General features: G+C 45.9%; 1 protein-coding gene across 1 annotated transcript; it reads right to left on the reverse strand.

The window, feature by feature from the left end:
- Positions 1-1183: 1183 nt before the first annotated feature.
- LOC129833719 (cytosolic endo-beta-N-acetylglucosaminidase-like) lies at positions 1184-15219 on the reverse strand. Its single transcript, XM_055898496.1, has 13 exons — positions 14985-15219; positions 13310-13389; positions 8307-8508; positions 7927-8075; positions 6348-6502; positions 5567-5715; positions 4994-5165; positions 4640-4746; positions 4147-4258; positions 3377-3561; positions 2707-2849; positions 1934-2033; positions 1184-1490 (listed from the first exon to the last, which is right to left on the reverse strand). The coding sequence occupies exons 1-13, from the start codon at positions 15098-15100 to the stop codon at positions 1199-1201; spliced, it is 1962 nt and encodes a 653-aa protein (XP_055754471.1). The 5' UTR covers positions 15101-15219; the 3' UTR covers positions 1184-1198.
- Between the last annotated feature and the right edge of the window lie 2281 nt (positions 15220-17500).

A 17500-nucleotide genomic window follows, 5' to 3' on the forward strand; every position in this document is an offset into this window, starting at 1 on the left:
GAAACACGACTCGTTCATTCTGTAGAACAGTGTTACTGCTGAATGTAGTGGCCAGGTGTAAACACGACTCGTTCATTCTGCAGAACAGTGTTACTGCTGAATGTGGTGGCCAGGTGTAAACACGACTCGTTCATTCTGCAGAACAGTGTTACTGCTGAATGTAGTGGCCAGGTGTAAACACGACTCGTTCATTCTGTAGAACAGTGTTACTGCTGAATGTGGTGACCAGGTGGGAAACACGACTCGTTCATTCTGTAGAACAGTGTTACTGCTGAATGTGGTGGCCAGGTGGAAACACGACTCGTTCATTCTGCAGAACAACAGTGTCGGCCCACTACGTCTACAGGAGAGAGCTGTTGAGGATGGATGGCTTTACTGGTGAGTGTTGCCTAGCTACTCATTTGAAGTATATTTGCCATTTGCTAAAGCAACTTGACTTGTCCTAATGGTCCTGTCTTTGTAGCTATGTTTTTATTTTTACAGGTCAAACCACAACTGAGCGAGTCCAATCAAACATTGTGGTTGTACTCGACCTCTGACACTAGGCCCATCTGTTTCAGTCTCTGGTTGTCTGGTTGTATTTCCTGGTACAGCGCTGTGTATTTCCCAGCAGGCTTTAAAGGGAGGATTTTGACCAGAGGGGTGTTTTAAAATGTAAATAGCCAAGGTCGTGCACGACCACTGAGGCAGAGAACACTTGGTATTTATCAACGGTTATGTCCTACCGGTGTGCCTATGACGTACCGGTGTGCCTATGACGTACCGGTGTGCCTATGACGTACCGGTGTGCCTATGACGTACCGGTGTGCCTATGACGTACCGGTGTGCCTATGACGTACCGGTGTGCCTATGACGTACCGGTGTGCCTATGACGTACCGGTGTGCCTATGACGTACCGGTGTGCCTATGACGTACCGGTGTGCCTATGACGTACCGGTGTGCCTATGACGTACCGGTGTGCCTATGACGTACCGGTGTGCCTATGACGTACCGGTGTGCCTATGACGTACCGGTGTGCCTATGACGTACCGGTGTGCCTATGACGTACCGGTGTGCCTATGACGTACCGGTGTGCCTATGACGTACCGGTGTGCCTATGACGTACCGGTGTGCCTATGACGTACCGGTGTGCCTATGACGTACCGGTGTGCCTATGACGTACCGGTGTGCCTATGACGTACCGGTGTGCCTATGACGCTCATAGGATTGTTCGATAAATCACACTTTTTTTCTCTGCGTACAAACATTCTAAATTCCGTATTTTAGAACCGTTTCTAAATATTGATAAATGAGGCCCCAGGCCTAAGAGTCGGGGACAGATATGATTCTGGTGACGGGTAATTCTGTGGTAAGGTCTCTCTCTCTCTCTCTCTCTCACCATAATCTCTCCGACCCGGCATTTGAAGGGTGTGTCCGTATCTCCTCCATCACGCTGCACGCTGACACACACATCCCTCAGAGTACAGCCCTGCAGCTCCAACTGGGAACACCTGACACACACAGAGGTCTTCTTACCTACAAACAGTATTACTAGCCTATATCACACACACACACACACACACACACACACACACACACACACACACACACACACACACACACACACACACACACACACACACGTTATTACAAACAGTATTACTAGCCTATATCACACAAACACACACACATCCCTCAGAGTACAGCCCTGCAGCTCCAACTGGGGGAACACACACACACACACACACACACACACACACACACACACACACACGTTATTACAAACAGTATTACTAGCCTATATAACACAAACACACACACATCCCTCAGAGTACAGCCCTGCAGCTCCAACTGGGGGAACACCTGGCACACACACACACACACACACACACACACACACACACACACACACACACACACACACACACACACACACACACAGAGGTCTTCTTACCTGACAGTCCATCCGTGTGGGTTCCACTGTCCACAGCTCTGAGAGAACTGTCTCACCAACTGGTGGTCCTCTGTTAAAGCAGCAGGCTCAACACTGCTGGCTACACACACAGGCACACAGGCACAGGCACACACACACACCTCAATAAAAATACAACACATTACAACTAATGTGTGTGAGTGATATGACTGACTCACTAGGTATATCCTGAACTGTGTGTGATATGACTCACTAGGTATATCCTAAACTGTGTGTGATGACTCACTAGGTATATCCTGAACACCTCTGTGTGATATGACTCACTAGGTATATCCTGAACACCTCTGTGTGATATGACTCACTAGGTATATCCTGAACACCTCTGTGTGATATGACTCACTAGGTATATCCTGAACACCTCTGTGTGATATGACTCACTAGGTATATCCTGAACACCTCTGTGTGATATGACTCACTAGGTATATCCTGAACACCTCTGTGTGATATGACTCACTAGGTATATCCTGAACTGTGTGTGATATGACTCACTAGGTATATCCTGAACTGTGTGTGATATGACTCACTAGGTATATCCTGAACTGTGTGTGATATGACTCACTAGGTATATCCTGAACTGTGTGTGATATGACTCACTAGGTATATCCTGAACTGTGTGTGATATGACTCACTAGGTATATCCTGAACTGTGTGTGATATGACTCACTAGGTATATCCTGAACTGTGTGTGATATGACTCACTAGGTATATCCTGAACTGTGTGTGATATGACTCACTAGGTATATCCTGAACACCTCTGTGTGTGCAGAGTGTAGCGTCAGCAGTCTTTAACTCCAGAGAGACAGAGACCCCAGGAGACGGCTTATAGATCAGAGACACAAAGACCCTGGAGGATAGAGGCACCTGGAGAGAAAATATCCTGGGAGGGGAGAGAGGAGAAGAGGGAGGGAGCGAGGGGAAGGGGAAGAGAGGGAGGGAGCGAGGGGAAGAGAGGGAGGGAGTGAGGGGAAGAGAGGGAGGGAGCGAGGGGAAGAGAGGGAGGGAGCAAGGGGAAGAGAGGGAGGGAGCGAGGGAAAGAGAGGGAGGGAGCAAGGGAGGGAGCGAGGGGAAGAGAGGGAGCGAAGGGAAGGGGAAGAGAGGGAGGGAGCGAGGGGAAGAGAGGGAGGGAGCGAGGGGAAGAGAGGGAGGGAGCGAGGGGAAGAGAGGGAGGGAGCGAGGGAGGGAGCGAGGGGAAGAGAGGGAGCGAAGGGAAGGGGAAGAGAGGGAGGGAGCGAGGGGAAGAGAGGGAGGGAGCGAGGGGAAGAGAGGGAGGGAGCGAGGGGAAGAGAGGGAGGGAGCGAGGGGAAGAGAGGGAGGGAGCGAGGGGAAGAGAGGGAGACCATAGCATTTGAATCCTTAAAGCTGTAAGAGGAATATACTAGCCCTCATGAACACACACTCCCCTACCTGGCGCAGACTTTAGACAGCGTGGAGGGTAGGACGCCCTCTACGAGCAGAGAGCTGCCTCCGCTCCAGGCATCTTCGGGGCAGCCCTGGGTCCTCAGCCAGCCCTCCCCCTCCAGGGTCTCTTTGTAGTATAGGGGTTGCAGCTCCTGGGCATCCAGGTTGAACCAGCTACGATCCACCTCACGCTACACAACCCAGCAGACAGACACACAGGACAGGTCAGAGGGCAACTACAGAACACAAGTAGAACAGACACCCATTCAATGATACATATTGCAGTACAATGCATTCCAAAGAAGACCCAGATCTTTGTTGTTACTAGTAGTGTGACAGTCAGGGAATTTTAGACGCCTATAATTGGGCAGCCAAATGACCGCAGTCTCTGTAATAACCGCTGAACACATTTTCTCCCTTCCTCCTCTCCTGACTGCATGTGCTGCCATAGAAATAAAATGAATAGAACAGGCGTCCCCATTCAAGTCAATTATAGCATAATGGGTGGACTGGCAGCCATTGTGAGTGTACCCATAGGAGCAAAGCAGGAAGTAAAAGCAGGAAATATACCCATCAGTATGTGCTGTGATTTGTTGATACAACTCAACTGACAAATACATTACATTGCATGAGCCACGTTAACATCATTTGAATGAAAATTCTACATTGTCATGGAAAGTATTGCATCACAATACCCAGGCAGCCACGGTGGGGGCAATTTTATGAATATTCTCGACATAGAACCCGTCAGCTGATTGGTTGACTCACTCACTCACCTGTCCCCTCCAGTAGAGGCTGGTCCCAGCACCCTGGCAGAAGGAGGAGACGAAAGGGAGGGGCGACGAGGGCCGGTGGACATACAGGAAGTCAGACAGGAGAGACCAGAACCTGCACACAGGAAACAGGATGTGACATTGTAGGATATGACATAGGAGGGTCACTTTCGACTGTAGCTATGCTACGTGTGGTATGAGTGAGCGCTTTTATAAGAGAGAAAATATAGTCTATTTTATTAGTTTATTCAACAGGGTCCAGGGACCATGTATAACAAACATGGCACCAGATGTTAGCACCAGATGTTAGCACCAGATGTTAGCACCAGATGTTAGCTACATGCCTTATACTCATCTACAGTCCTTAGATAGACAGCATCACTTCATATTTCCCAGAGGCATTTACAGTGTGGCGTTCGATATAACATCCCACTACATCAGACAAAATCCCCAAAACAACCACGGCACTACATCAGACAGTAGAAGTTCATCTCACTTGTCCTGTTCCTTCCTGAAGGCAGTCTTGTCTGGGATGGACTCGTACACCCAGCCTGGAGCAAAGATGGCCGTAGAGAAGTCATGTTTACGAATCAGCTCCAGAGCCTGGGGAGGGAGAGAGGGAGGGAGGGAGAGAGAGAGAGAGAGAGAGAGGGGGAGGGAGAGGGAGGGAGAGAGGGAGGGAGTGATGTTTATATATTGTTACGAGCACACACCACTTTTTTATGATCACACAACACATACACCGTAATAAACTCCACTTCTTTATGAAGACACACACACACCCTCCTCCCACCATCTCCCGACCTTCCCCCTCCGCCCCTCCCCCTCCGCCCCCCCTCCCAGTTCTAACCTTGTTAGTCTCCAGCTTCCCTCCCACCACGTCTCCCCTGGCGAACACGTCCACCCCAACAAAGATGTCCGCCAGCCGGCCCTGAGCAGCTGAGTAGGCCTTCATTCCCTCCAGGCTCTGCTCTGTCCAGTTATAGTTGGTGAAGATACCATCACACGCTGAGAAAAACACTCTGAGAGAAGGGGAGAGTGGAGAGAGAGAGGTGAAGGGGGGAGTGGAGAGAGAGAGGTGTAAAAGTTCTCCTTATCTTCCCTATCCACATTTTCCAGTCCCTCCCCCTTTTCCTCCTCCCCCTCTCTCACCTCCTCTCCCCCGTCCACCTACCTGTTGGATCAGGAGTTCATTCTGCCATTTGAGCTGTCCGTTCTCCAGGACAGATTGATACCACAATGCCATGCTTCCCCTGCCTCCATCTCTCCTCTATCCCTCCCTCTCCCCCCTCTCTTCCCTCCCTCTCCGCCCTCTCTGCCCTCTCTTCCCTCCCTCCCTCCCTCCCTCTCCGCCCTCTCTTCCCTCCCTCCCTCCCTCCCTCTCCTCCTCCCCTCTCTCACCTCCTCTCCCCCGTCCACCTACCTGTTGGATGGGTTGAGTTCATTCTGCCATTTGAGCTGTCCGTTCTCCAGGACAGAGTCATACCACAACACCATACTAGCAGGGACTCTCTCATGCATCTGGTCAGTCAGATAACGTAGAAACAGAGGAGTGTTCTTCACAGCTGTCTCCTAATTACACGAGAGGAGACGGAGGGCAGGGTACATACATGTTATCAATCATCAACGTCTTTCCCAAATGAACCCCTCTGTCCCCTCGTCCACTACTTTAGACCAGGACCCATTAAGGCTGCACTGTTGTCACATTGTATGTGGCAGGCCACTGTGTTCATAGCACAGTAATAGACGTCAGTATAACAGGGAGATTATAGGCCTAAAGGAGACTTTTCATTGTTGACGTTCTGGGTTCAGCACAGCAGACAACAGATGAGCTAATTATTGCTGTTTCTACCATATTGCTTTAACCTGTACACTCCTTTCAGAAGTAAACAAGTGTCTTCGGGTGAAGAGGTGTAAAGACTGGTTGTATCCCCAATGGCACCGTATGCACTATATAGGGTACTACTTATAGGGAAAAGAGAGGGAATGTAGCACACTACTTATAGGGAATAGAGGGGGAATATGGCACACTACTTATAGGGAATAGAGAGGGAATATAGAGCACTACTTATAGGGAATAGAGGGGGAATATAGTGATATTTTTCAACGCACCCACAACATAATGAAAACCAACGTCTCTATAGCACAGCAATAGACAAGAGTTTAGTACAGAATAACAAAGTGTTAAAAGTTAGAAAACTCACACTGAGAGGGTTCTCGATGTTGATCAGCCAACCATCGAAGCCGTAACAGTGGGCTATCTGAACCAGCCTATCAGCTACGGCCCTGTAAGACTCCTCCTCTTTCAGGAAGACCTCGCACATCTTCCCCCCGTCCGTCCACTCAGTGATAAAGGTGCCTGGAGAACAAGCCAATCACAGCCGTCGATCAGTCAATGTGGAACTCAAACAGACCAATCAGCAGTGTGACTTTGAGTCCGTCAGATCGGCACCTATATTCTTAACATGAGCCCTATCAGTACTGTAGAAGACGTTCCAACCGTTTCAGATGTGAATCGAACACATAGAATATAATGCTGTCTGATATAGAAGGCTAGTGTTGTCATGTACATTGTGTCAACTATTAGAATGTAATGCTGTTAGGTTCAACCCCTTATACTGTACATCTTACTGTATATGACCTGAGTGAGACAGTCACTCCGACACACACACACACAGTCACGTACACAGTGAGACAGTCACTCCAACACACACACAGTCACGTACACAGTGAGACAGTCACTCCGACACACACACACACACACACACAGTCACGTACACAGTGAGACAGTCACTCCGACACACACACACACACACACACAGTCACGTACACAGTGAGACAGTCACTCCGACACACACACAGTCACGTACACAGTGAGACAGTCACGCCGACACACACACAGTCACGTACACAGTGAGACAGTCACTCTGACACACACACACACACACACACACACACACACACACACACACACACACACACACACACACACACAGTCACGTACACAGTGAGACAGTCACTCCGACACACACACACACACAGTCACGTACACAGTGAGACAGTCACTCCGACACACACACACACACACAGTCACGTACACAGTGAGACAGTCACTCCGACACACACACACACACAGTCACGTACACAGTGAGACAGTCACTCCGACACACACACACAGTCACGTACACAGTGAGACATGTGAAAACCACAGACTAAAGCCTGAAGGTCACAAACAATAGAGGTTTTAAAAGTGAAAGTAAACCTCTCGACTGGCTGAGAAAGTAGAGCCCCGTCTCTCCCACACAGTAGGAGTGTAGACACCAGTTCCTCTGAGTGAAGGCAGAGAACACACTGGTGGAAACCAGTAGTAAAATAAAGTACTGCATACCGAATACTGTACCACTTTCACACTGTTGGGCCGGCCAGAATGAACCTTTTCCCTTTCAGCATGCTTCACTACACATTACCAGGCCCACTTACACCCTACAGCTTGGTTTGGGCTCGGTTCAGCTCGGTAATATGAAAAGGGTATCTGTAAAAAAATAAAAAAATAACAAGGGTATTCTTGAATCCCAATAATCTCTGCTTTCTCCCAAAGTGTGCACTTATTCACTTTCCTTCAGGGATTTGACAGGAAATGACTGTTATAAAAAAAACTCCCTCTTTACCCCCCCCCATCTATACACCAATCCAATGTTTTCCCATTCGTGGGGAGTAGTGAACAAGTGCACACTTCAGGAGGAAGGAGAGAGATTATTGGGACGTGGCCCCTTTGAGTGTCACCCAGGACGATGACTGCGTGTCTGTGAGCAGCGTTGGTCCAGACGGCAGGGGGGATGGTCACCATGTTGTGGCTGAAGTAGTTAAACACGTCGATGTACTGCCAGTGGTAGAACACATAGGGAGCATCCGACTCTGCTCCCTGCAGAAACCTGGGGGGAGAGGTCAGGGGTCAAAGGTCAGAGGGAATTTAGTCAAAACACTTTCAATCCAAAGCGACTTCCAACACAATGAGTACGTTGTTATGTGAGAATTTAGAAAGAGCCTATCGTAGAAGAGTCATGAGTGTGAAAACAAATCTACTTGTTTTGACGTCATGACGACAACAGACATGGCAGTTCATTGTTCACAGGCAAGAGTTCAGAGGTGAGAGGTCAACCTACCTGTCATCCAGGTATCCGCCCATCATGTCGTGACTCACCAGAGTCCGGTGCGGCGTGCTGGCCAAAGAAGGCTCCCGATTGGCCAGGGGCACCGTCGCCACGTTGAAGGGATTGGCCTCGCTGCGTTTCCACGACAACAGCTCCTCCAGGGACTGGAGGCCGGTGCTGATTGGCTCGGTGGTGTCCGGGTCATAATGCTTAGCTGTAAGGGAAAGGCACAGATTGGTCCGTTCTTTGTGCTTCAGGTAACATTTGAGTTTTCACTGAATACGGTTGACTACTGTGTCTTCAGGTCTGCCTGGCGACCAAACAGGTGGGTGAGCTGGAGGAACAGGTGGGTGAGCTGAAGGAACAGGTGGGTGAGCTGAAGGAACAGGTGGGTGAGCTGAAGGAACAGGTGGGTGAGCTGAAGGAACAGGTGGGTGAGCTGAAGGAACAGGTGGGTGAGCTGAAGGAACAGGTGGGTGAGCTGAAGGAACAGGTGGGTGAGGTGAAGGAACAGGTGGGTGAGCTGAACAAACAGGTGGGTGAGCTGAACAAACAGGTGGGTGAGCTGAACAAACAGGTGGGTGAGCTGAACAAACAGGTGGGTGAGCTGAACAAACAGGTGGGTGAGCTGAACAAACAGGTGGGTGAGCTGAAGGAACAGGTGGGTGAGGTGAAGGAACAGGTGGGTGAGCTGAACAAACAGGTGGGTGAGCTGAAGGAACAGGTGGGTGAGCTGAAGGAACAGGTGGGTGAGCTGAAGGAACAGGTGGGTGAGCTGAACGAACAGGTGGGTGAGCTGAACAAACAGGTGGGTGAGCTGAACAAACAGGTGGGTGAGCTGAAGGAACAGGTGGGTGAGCTGAACAAACAGGTGGGTGAGCTGAAGGAACAGGTGGGTGAGGTGAAGGAACAGGTGGGTGAGCTGAAGGAACAGGTGGGTGAGCTGAAGGAACAGGTGGGTGAGCTGAAGGAACAGGTGGGTGAGCTGAAGGAACAGGTGGGTGAGCTGAACGAACAGGTGGGTGAGCTGAACGAACAGGTGGGTGAGCTGAACAAACAGGTGGGTGAGGTGAAGGAACAGGTGGGTGAGCTGAAGGAACAGGTGGGTGAGCTGAACGAACAGGTGGGTGAGCTGAACGAACAGGTGGGTGAGCTGAACAAACAGGTGGGTGAGCTGAAGGAACAGGTGGGTGAGCTGAACAAACAGGTGGGTGAGCTGGAAGAACAGGTGGGTGAGCTGAAGGAACAGGTGGGTGAGCTGAAGGAACAGGTGTGTGAGCTGAAGGAACAGGTGGGTGAGCTGAAGGAACAGGTGGGTGAGCTGAACAAACAGGTGGGTGAGCTGAACAAACAGGTGGGTGAGCTGAACAAACAGGTGGGTGAGGTGAAGGAACAGGTGGGTGAGGTGAAGGAACAGGTGGGTGAGCTGAAGGAACAGGTGGGTGAGCTGAAGGAACAGGTGGGTGAGCTGAAGGAACAGGTGGGTGAGCTGAAGGAACAGGTGGGTGAGGTGAAGGAACAGGTGGGTGAGCTGAACGAACAGGTGGGTGAGGTGAAGGAACAGGTGGGTGAGGTGAACAAACAGGTGGGTGAGGTGAAGGAACAGGTGGGTGAGGTGAAGGAACAGGTGGGTGAGCTGAACGAACAGGTGGGTGAGCTGGAGGAACAGGTGGGTGAGCTGAAGGAACAGGTGGGTGAGCTGAAGGAACAGGTGCGTGAGTTGAAGGAACAGGTGGGTGAGCTGAAGGAACAGGTGGGTGAGGTGAAGGAACAGGTGGGTGAGCTGAAGGAACAGGTGCGTGAGCTGAAGGAACAGGTGGGTGAGCTGAAGGAACAGGGCCAGTATCACTGTAACCAGAGTGTTGGAGCCGTTTCATCATTCCACTGTCCTGTCATTAACTAAGCATGAAAACCCTTCTGAAACTCAGAGCCTCAGTATACAGTCTATACTCTGTATTGTTATACAGTCTATACTCTGTACTGTTATACAGTCTATACTCTGTACTGTTATACAGTCTATACTCTGTATACAGTCTATACTCTGTATTGTTATACAGTCTATACTCTGTACTGTTATACAGTCTATACTCTGTACTGTTATACAGTCTATACTCTGTATACAGTCTATACTCTGTATTGTTATACAGTCTATACTCTGTACTGTTATACAGTCTATACTCTGTACTGTTATACAGTCTATACTCTGTACTGTTATACAGTCTATACTCTGTACTGTTATACAGTCTATACTCTGTATACAGTCCATACTCTGTACTGTTATACAGTCTATACTCTGTACTGTTATACAGTCTATACTCTGTATTGTTATACAGTCTATACTCAGTATTGTTATACAGTCTATACTCTGTACTGTTATACAGTCTATACTCTGTATACAGTCTATACTCTGTACTGTTATACAGTCCATACTCTGTACTGTTATACAGTCTATACTCTGTACTGTTATACAGTCTATACTCTGTATACAGTCTATACTCTGTATACAGTCTATACTCTGTACTGTTATACAGTCTATACTCTGTATACAGTCTATACTCTGTATTGTTATACAGTCTATACTCTGTATTGTTATACAGTCTATACTCTGTATTGTTATACAGTCTATACTCTGTATTGTTATACAGTCTATACTCTGTATTGTTATACAGTCTATACTCTGTATTGTTATACAGTCTATACTCTGTATTGTTATACAGTCTATACTCTGTATTGTTATACAGTCTATACTCTGTACTGTTATACAGTCTATACTCTGTATACAGTCTATACTCTGTACTGTTATACAGTCCATACTCTGTACTGTTATACAGTCTATACTCTGTACTGTTATACAGTCTATACTCTGTAGTGTTATACAGTCTATACTCTGTATACAGTCTATACTCTGTATTGTTATACAGTCTATACTCTGTACTGTTATACAGTCTATACTCTGTACTGTTATACAGTCTATACTCTGTACTGTTATACAGTCTATACTCTGTACTGTTATACAGTCTATACTCTGTATACAGTCTATACTCTGTATTGTTATACAGTCTATACTCTGTACTGTTATACAGTCTATACTCTGTATACAGTCCATACTCTGTACTGTTATACAGTCTATACTCTGTACTGTTATACAGTCTATACTCTGTACTGTTATACAGTCTATACTCTGTATTGTTATACAGTCTATACTCTGTATTGTTATACAGTCTATACTCTGTATTGTTATACAGTCTATACTCTGTACTGTTATACAGTCTATACTCTGTACTGTTATACAGTCTATACTCTGTATACAGTCCATACTCTGTACTGTTATACAGTCTATACTCTGTACTGTTATACAGTCTATACTCTGTATTGTTATACAGTCTATACTCTGTACTGTTATACAGTCTATACTCTGTATACAGTCTATACTCTGTACTGTTATACAGTCTATACTCTGTACTGTTATACAGTCTATACTCTGTACTGTTATACAGTCTATACTCTGTACTGTTATACAGTCTATACTCTGTATACAGTCTATACTCTGTATTGTTATACAGTCTATACTCTGTACTGTTATACAGTCTATACTCTGTATACAGTCCATACTCTGTACTGTTATACAGTCTATACTCTGTACTGTTATACAGTCTATACTCTGTACTGTTATACAGTCTATACTCTGTATTGTTATACAGTCTATACTCTGTATTGTTATACAGTCTATACTCTGTATTGTTATACAGTCTATACTCTGTACTGTTATACAGTCTATACCCTGTACTGTTATACAGTCCATACTCTGTACTGTTATACAGTCTATACTCTGTACTGTTATACAGTCTATACTCTGTATTGTTATACAGTCTATACTCTGTACTGTTATACAGTCTATACTCTGTACTGTTATACAGTCTATACTCTGTATACAGTCTATACTCTGTACTGTTATACAGTCTATACTCTGTATACAGTCTATACTCTGTACTGTTATACAGTCTATACTCTGTACTGTTATATAGTCTATACTCTGTATACAGTCTATACTCTGTACTGTTATACAGTCTATACTCTGTACTGTTATACAGTCTATACTCTGTATACAGTCTATACTCTGTACTGTTATACAGTCTATACTCTGTACTGTTATACAGTCTATACTCTGTACTGTTATACAGTCTATACTCTGTATACAGTCTATACTCTGTACTGTTATACAGTCTATACTCTGTACTGTTATGCAGTCTATACTCTGTACTGTTATACAGTCTATTCTCTGTACTGTTATACAGTCTATACTCTGTATACAGTCTATACTCTGTATACAGTCTATACTCTGTACTGTTATACAGTCTATACTCTGTATACAGTCTATACTCTGTACTGTTATACAGTCTATACTCTGTATACAGTCTATACTCTGTACTGTTATACAGTCTATACTCTGTACTGTTATACAGTCTATACTCTGTATACAGTCTATACTCTGTACTGTTATACAGTCTATACTCTGTATACAGTCTATACTCTGTACTGTTATACAGTCTATACTCTGTACTGTTATATAGTCTATACTCTGTATACAGTCTATACTCTGTACTGTTATACAGTCTATACTCTGTACTGTTATACAGTCTATACTCTGTATACAGTCTATACTCTGTACTGTTATACAGTCTATACTCTGTACTGTTATACAGTCTATACTCTGTACTGTTATACAGTCTATACTCTGTATACAGTCTATACTCTGTACTGTTATACAGTCTATACTCTGTACTGTTATGCAGTCTATACTCTGTACTGTTATACAGTCTATTCTCTGTACTGTTATACAGTCTATACTCTGTATACAGTCTATACTCTGTACTGTTATACAGTCTATACTCTGTATATAGTCTATACTCTGTACTGTTATACAGTCTATACTCTGTACTGTTATGCAGTCTATACTCTGTACTGTTATGCAGTCTATACTCTGTACTGTTATATAGTCTATACTCTGTACCAACCTGGCAGAGACGAGGCTCCATACTTGATGACTTCATGAACACTTCTCAACTCAACTGGCTCATCCAAGCAAGACTCCAAACTGGTGAAATATGACAAATACATTTAGAATGTACAGTACAGTACCATAGAGCACAGTACCATAGAGTACAGTACCATAGAGTACAGTACCATAGAGTACAGTACAGTACCATAGAGCACAGTACAGTACCATAGAGTACAGTACAGTACCATAGAGCACAGTACAGTACCATAGAGTACAGTACCATAGAGTACAGTACAGTACCATACAGTACAGTACAGTACCATAGAGTACAGTACCATAGAGTACAGTACAGTACCATAGAGTACAGTACAGTACCATAGAGTACAGTACAGTACCAGAGTACAGTACAGTACCATAGAGCACAGTACAGTACCATAGAGTACAGTACCATAGAGTACAGTACAGTACCATAGAGTACAGTACAGTACCATAGAGTACAGTACCATAGAGTACAGTACAGTACCATAGAGTACAGTACCATACAGTACAGTACCATACAGTACAGTACCATACAGTACCATAGAGTACAGTACCATAGAGTACAGTACCATAGAGTACAGTACCATAGAGTAGAGTACCATAGAGTACAGTACCATACAGTACAGTACCATAGAGTACAGTACCATAGAGTAGAGTACCATAGAGTACAGTACCATAGAGTACAGTACCATAGAGTACAGTACCATAGAGTACAGTACCATAGAGTACAGTACCATAGAGTACAGTACCATAGAGTAGAGTACCATAGAGTAGAGTACCATACAGTAGAGTACCATAGAGTACAGTACCATACAGTACAGTACCATACAGTAGAGTACCATAGAGTACAGTACAATACCATAGAGTACAGTACAGTACCATACAGTACAGTACCATACAGTACAGTACAGTACCATAGAGCACAGTACCATAGAGTACAGTACCATACAGTACAGTACCATACAGTAGAGTACCATAGAGTACAGTACAGTACCATACAGTACAGTACCATAGAGTACAGTACCATAGAGTAGAGTACCATAGAGTACAGTACAGTACCATAGAGTACAGTACAGTACCATACAGTACAGTACCATACAGTACAGTACCATACAGTACAGTACCATACAGTACAGTACAGTACCATACAGTACAGTACCATACAGTAGAGTACCATAGAGTACAGTACAGTACCATACAGTACAGTACCATAGAGTACAGTACCATACAGTAGAGTACCATACAGTACAGTACCATAGAGTACAGTACAGTACCATAGAGTACAGTACCATAGCATACAGTACCATACAGAGACCATGTGTGAAGCTAAGCAAGGGTTTGAAATTCAGTACTGTATTCGTTTAAACCATTTTATTTATCATTGCATGTGATTGATTAAATCATTATGTTTATTCTAGCTGCTGTAAAATGTTGAGTTGTGTGCTCTGTGAACTTAAACAACTCTACTTATCAGCAGCCCAGAGGGAGGCCTACACAACTCTACTTATCAGCAGCCCAGAGCAGCCCCGAGGGAGGCCTACACAACTCTACTTATCAGCAGCCCAGAGGGAGGCCTACACAACTCTACTTATCAGCAGCCCAGAGGGAGGCCTACACAACCTACGAAGTGGCAGCTGTCAAAAAAAAGTTACCCGGTGCTTTCCGTTTTTGACAACTTGCTCCCGATCTGATCCTCTCCTTCGTCCTCTGTCTTTCTCCTCCGCAAAGACCCATCCTCCTTATGCTCAGTAGTCAATGCACCGTCCATGGTGAGAAATATGAGTTAGAAGTCTATGACCGAATGGAAGGCATAAACATGTAGCAATGGCAGAACTTTGCATTGCTCATGTTCGGGACAGAGCGCGAAAGAAACATTTCCTTGTTTACTGCGATTGGCTGCAGTTGTGATGATGTTCAAGCGTTGTGCTTCGGCCAACGAATAACAGCTGAGATAAGGCGGTCACGTGGAATGTGTTTTTTTGACAGCGACTGTAGTTAGTCGTGCTGTTGGATAGAAAACCCGGGATGGCTTTCTGGCTCTGGTGGATTTTTGACCTCATACCGGCCACTAGATGGCAATATAAAACCCCTTGTCATACTGACATACCAATGACTCAAAAGGTCACGTAAACACTGAGCGTATAAAACCCCCCTTTCTGCCACAATTCGTCGGGGCATGGAATCTACAAGGTGTTGAAAGCGTTCCACAGGGATGCTGGCCCATGTTGACTCCAATGCTTCCCACAGTTGTGTCCAGTTGGCTGGATGTCCTTCGGGTGGTGGACCATTCATGTCATAGAAAGAGCAGGTGTTCATAATGTTTTGTCCACTATAATTAGATATAAGGGATTATTTGCAGTCAACGTCCAACGTTGTCTGGACGTTGACTGCACATTGTGGGCCTCACAATAACCCTCATCATCATCACTAGTGGTTGCCTGTGAAATGAAAGATGATCTCTTGGGTGTTCCTAATCAGTCTAGCTGGGGAGTGTAGGCTACTAGTCACAGCTATTAACTATTTAAAAATGATTAATTAACCAGCTTTAATTTAGGACAGATTAAAAAATAAAAAATGTATTTAACTTGGGAAGTCAGTTATGAACAAATTCTTATTTACAATGACGGCCTAGGAACAGTTGGTTAACTGCCTTGTTCAGGGGCAGAACAACAGATTTTTTACCTTGTTGGCTCGGGGATTCGATCCAGCAACCTTTCGGTTACTAGTCCAACGCTCTAACCACTAGGCTACTTGCCACCCCTCTGACCACTAGGCTGCCTGCCCCCCCTGATGCTTTAATTAGATTAGATTAGAGAGTTTACTAGTCACATGTACAGGGTTGACCATGTAATTACAGGGTACAGTGACAATCTTAAGCTCTGAGGTCCAACAATACAGGTCTAAGTGAAATATAAGGGATATCGAGAGCCACTTACAGTTAGTGTATTCATCGTAAAATAGCTAGGTGAGACAACCACATATCACAGTCATAGTAAGTACATTATTCCTCAGTAAAGTAGCTATCAGCTAAGTCAGAGCAAGTAAGAGGGGAAGAAAGGCTTTTTAATAAAAATCTTTTTGGGTGGGGAGAGGCTGCGAGTCAGTCAGGGTGCTGTGGGATTATTTAAGATACTCTTTGAAGAGGTGGGGTTTCAGATGTTTTCAGAAGATGGACAGGGTCTCTGCTGGCCTAGTTTCAGGGGGAAGATGGTTCAACCATCGGGGTGCCAGGACAGAGAAGAGCTTGGACTGGGCTGGGCGGAACCTGCCCTCCTGTAGGGGTGGGAGGGGCCAAGAGACCAGAGGTGTCAGAGCAGAGTTCTCGTGTTGGGGTGTAGGGTCTGAGCATCATGGAAGAGGTGTCAGAGCAGAGTTCTCGGGTTGGGGTGTAGGGTCTGAGCATCATGGTAGAGGTGTCAGAGCAGAGTTCTCGGGTTGGGGTGTAGGGTCTGAGCATCAGGGAAGAGGTGTCAGAGCAGAGTTCTCGGGTTGGGGTGTAGGGTCTGAGCATCGTGGAAGAGGTGTCAGAGCAGAGTTCTCGGGTTGGGGTGTAGGGTCTGAGCATCAGAGAAGAGGTGTCAGAGCAGAGTTCTCGTGTTGGGGTGTAGGGTCTGAGCATCAGGGAAGAGGTGTCAGAGCAGAGTTCTCGGGTTGGGGTGTAGGGTCTGAGCATCAGGGAAGAGGTGTCAGAGCAGAGTTCTCGGGTTGGGGTGTAGGGTCTGAGCATCAGAGAAGAGGTGTCAGAGCAGAGTTCTCGTGTTGGGGTGTAGGGTCTGAGCATCAGGGAAGAGGTGTCAGAGCAGAGTTCTCGGGTTGGGGTGTAGGGTCTGAGCATCATGGAAGACATACATAATCAGCCATCTCAAGCCCCCATCAAAGGTTTAGTATAAATCTGTCCAGTGTTTAGTTTTTAACTCATGGGACTGTTGGCCGACTTTATCTTTTTCTCTTGAACTTGTGTCAAAACACACAAGGTCCGTTGAGAAAACACTCTCATAGACTATTCACCATAGAACCCAGCCCCAGCATGCATTTCGACTGTCAGGAATAGACACTGGAATTAATTATGAAGGATACAGGAATGTATGGGGACTCAGCATGAGTCCCAAATGGCACCCTATTCCCGCATTCAATGTACTACCCTGCATGGTCGAAAGGGCCAAAAAAA

This window comes from Salvelinus fontinalis, chromosome 34 (assembly GCF_029448725.1).
Source record: "Salvelinus fontinalis isolate EN_2023a chromosome 34, ASM2944872v1, whole genome shotgun sequence".
In the NCBI taxonomy this organism is placed as follows: Eukaryota; Metazoa; Chordata; class Actinopteri; order Salmoniformes; family Salmonidae; genus Salvelinus; species Salvelinus fontinalis.

Coding starts and splice junctions, on each gene's coding strand:
- LOC129833719 (XM_055898496.1), bottom strand. CDS start 15,100: ATGGACGGTGCATTGACTACTGAGCATAAGGAGGATGGGTCTTTGCGG. Junction 4,747..4,993: donor GGAAGCTGGAGACTAACAAG/GTTAGAACTGGG, acceptor CTCCCTCCCCAG/GCTCTGGAGCTGATTCGTAA. Junction 1,491..1,933: donor CCACACGGATGGACTGTCAG/GTAAGAAGACCT, acceptor TGTGTGTGTCAG/GTGTTCCCAGTTGGAGCTGC.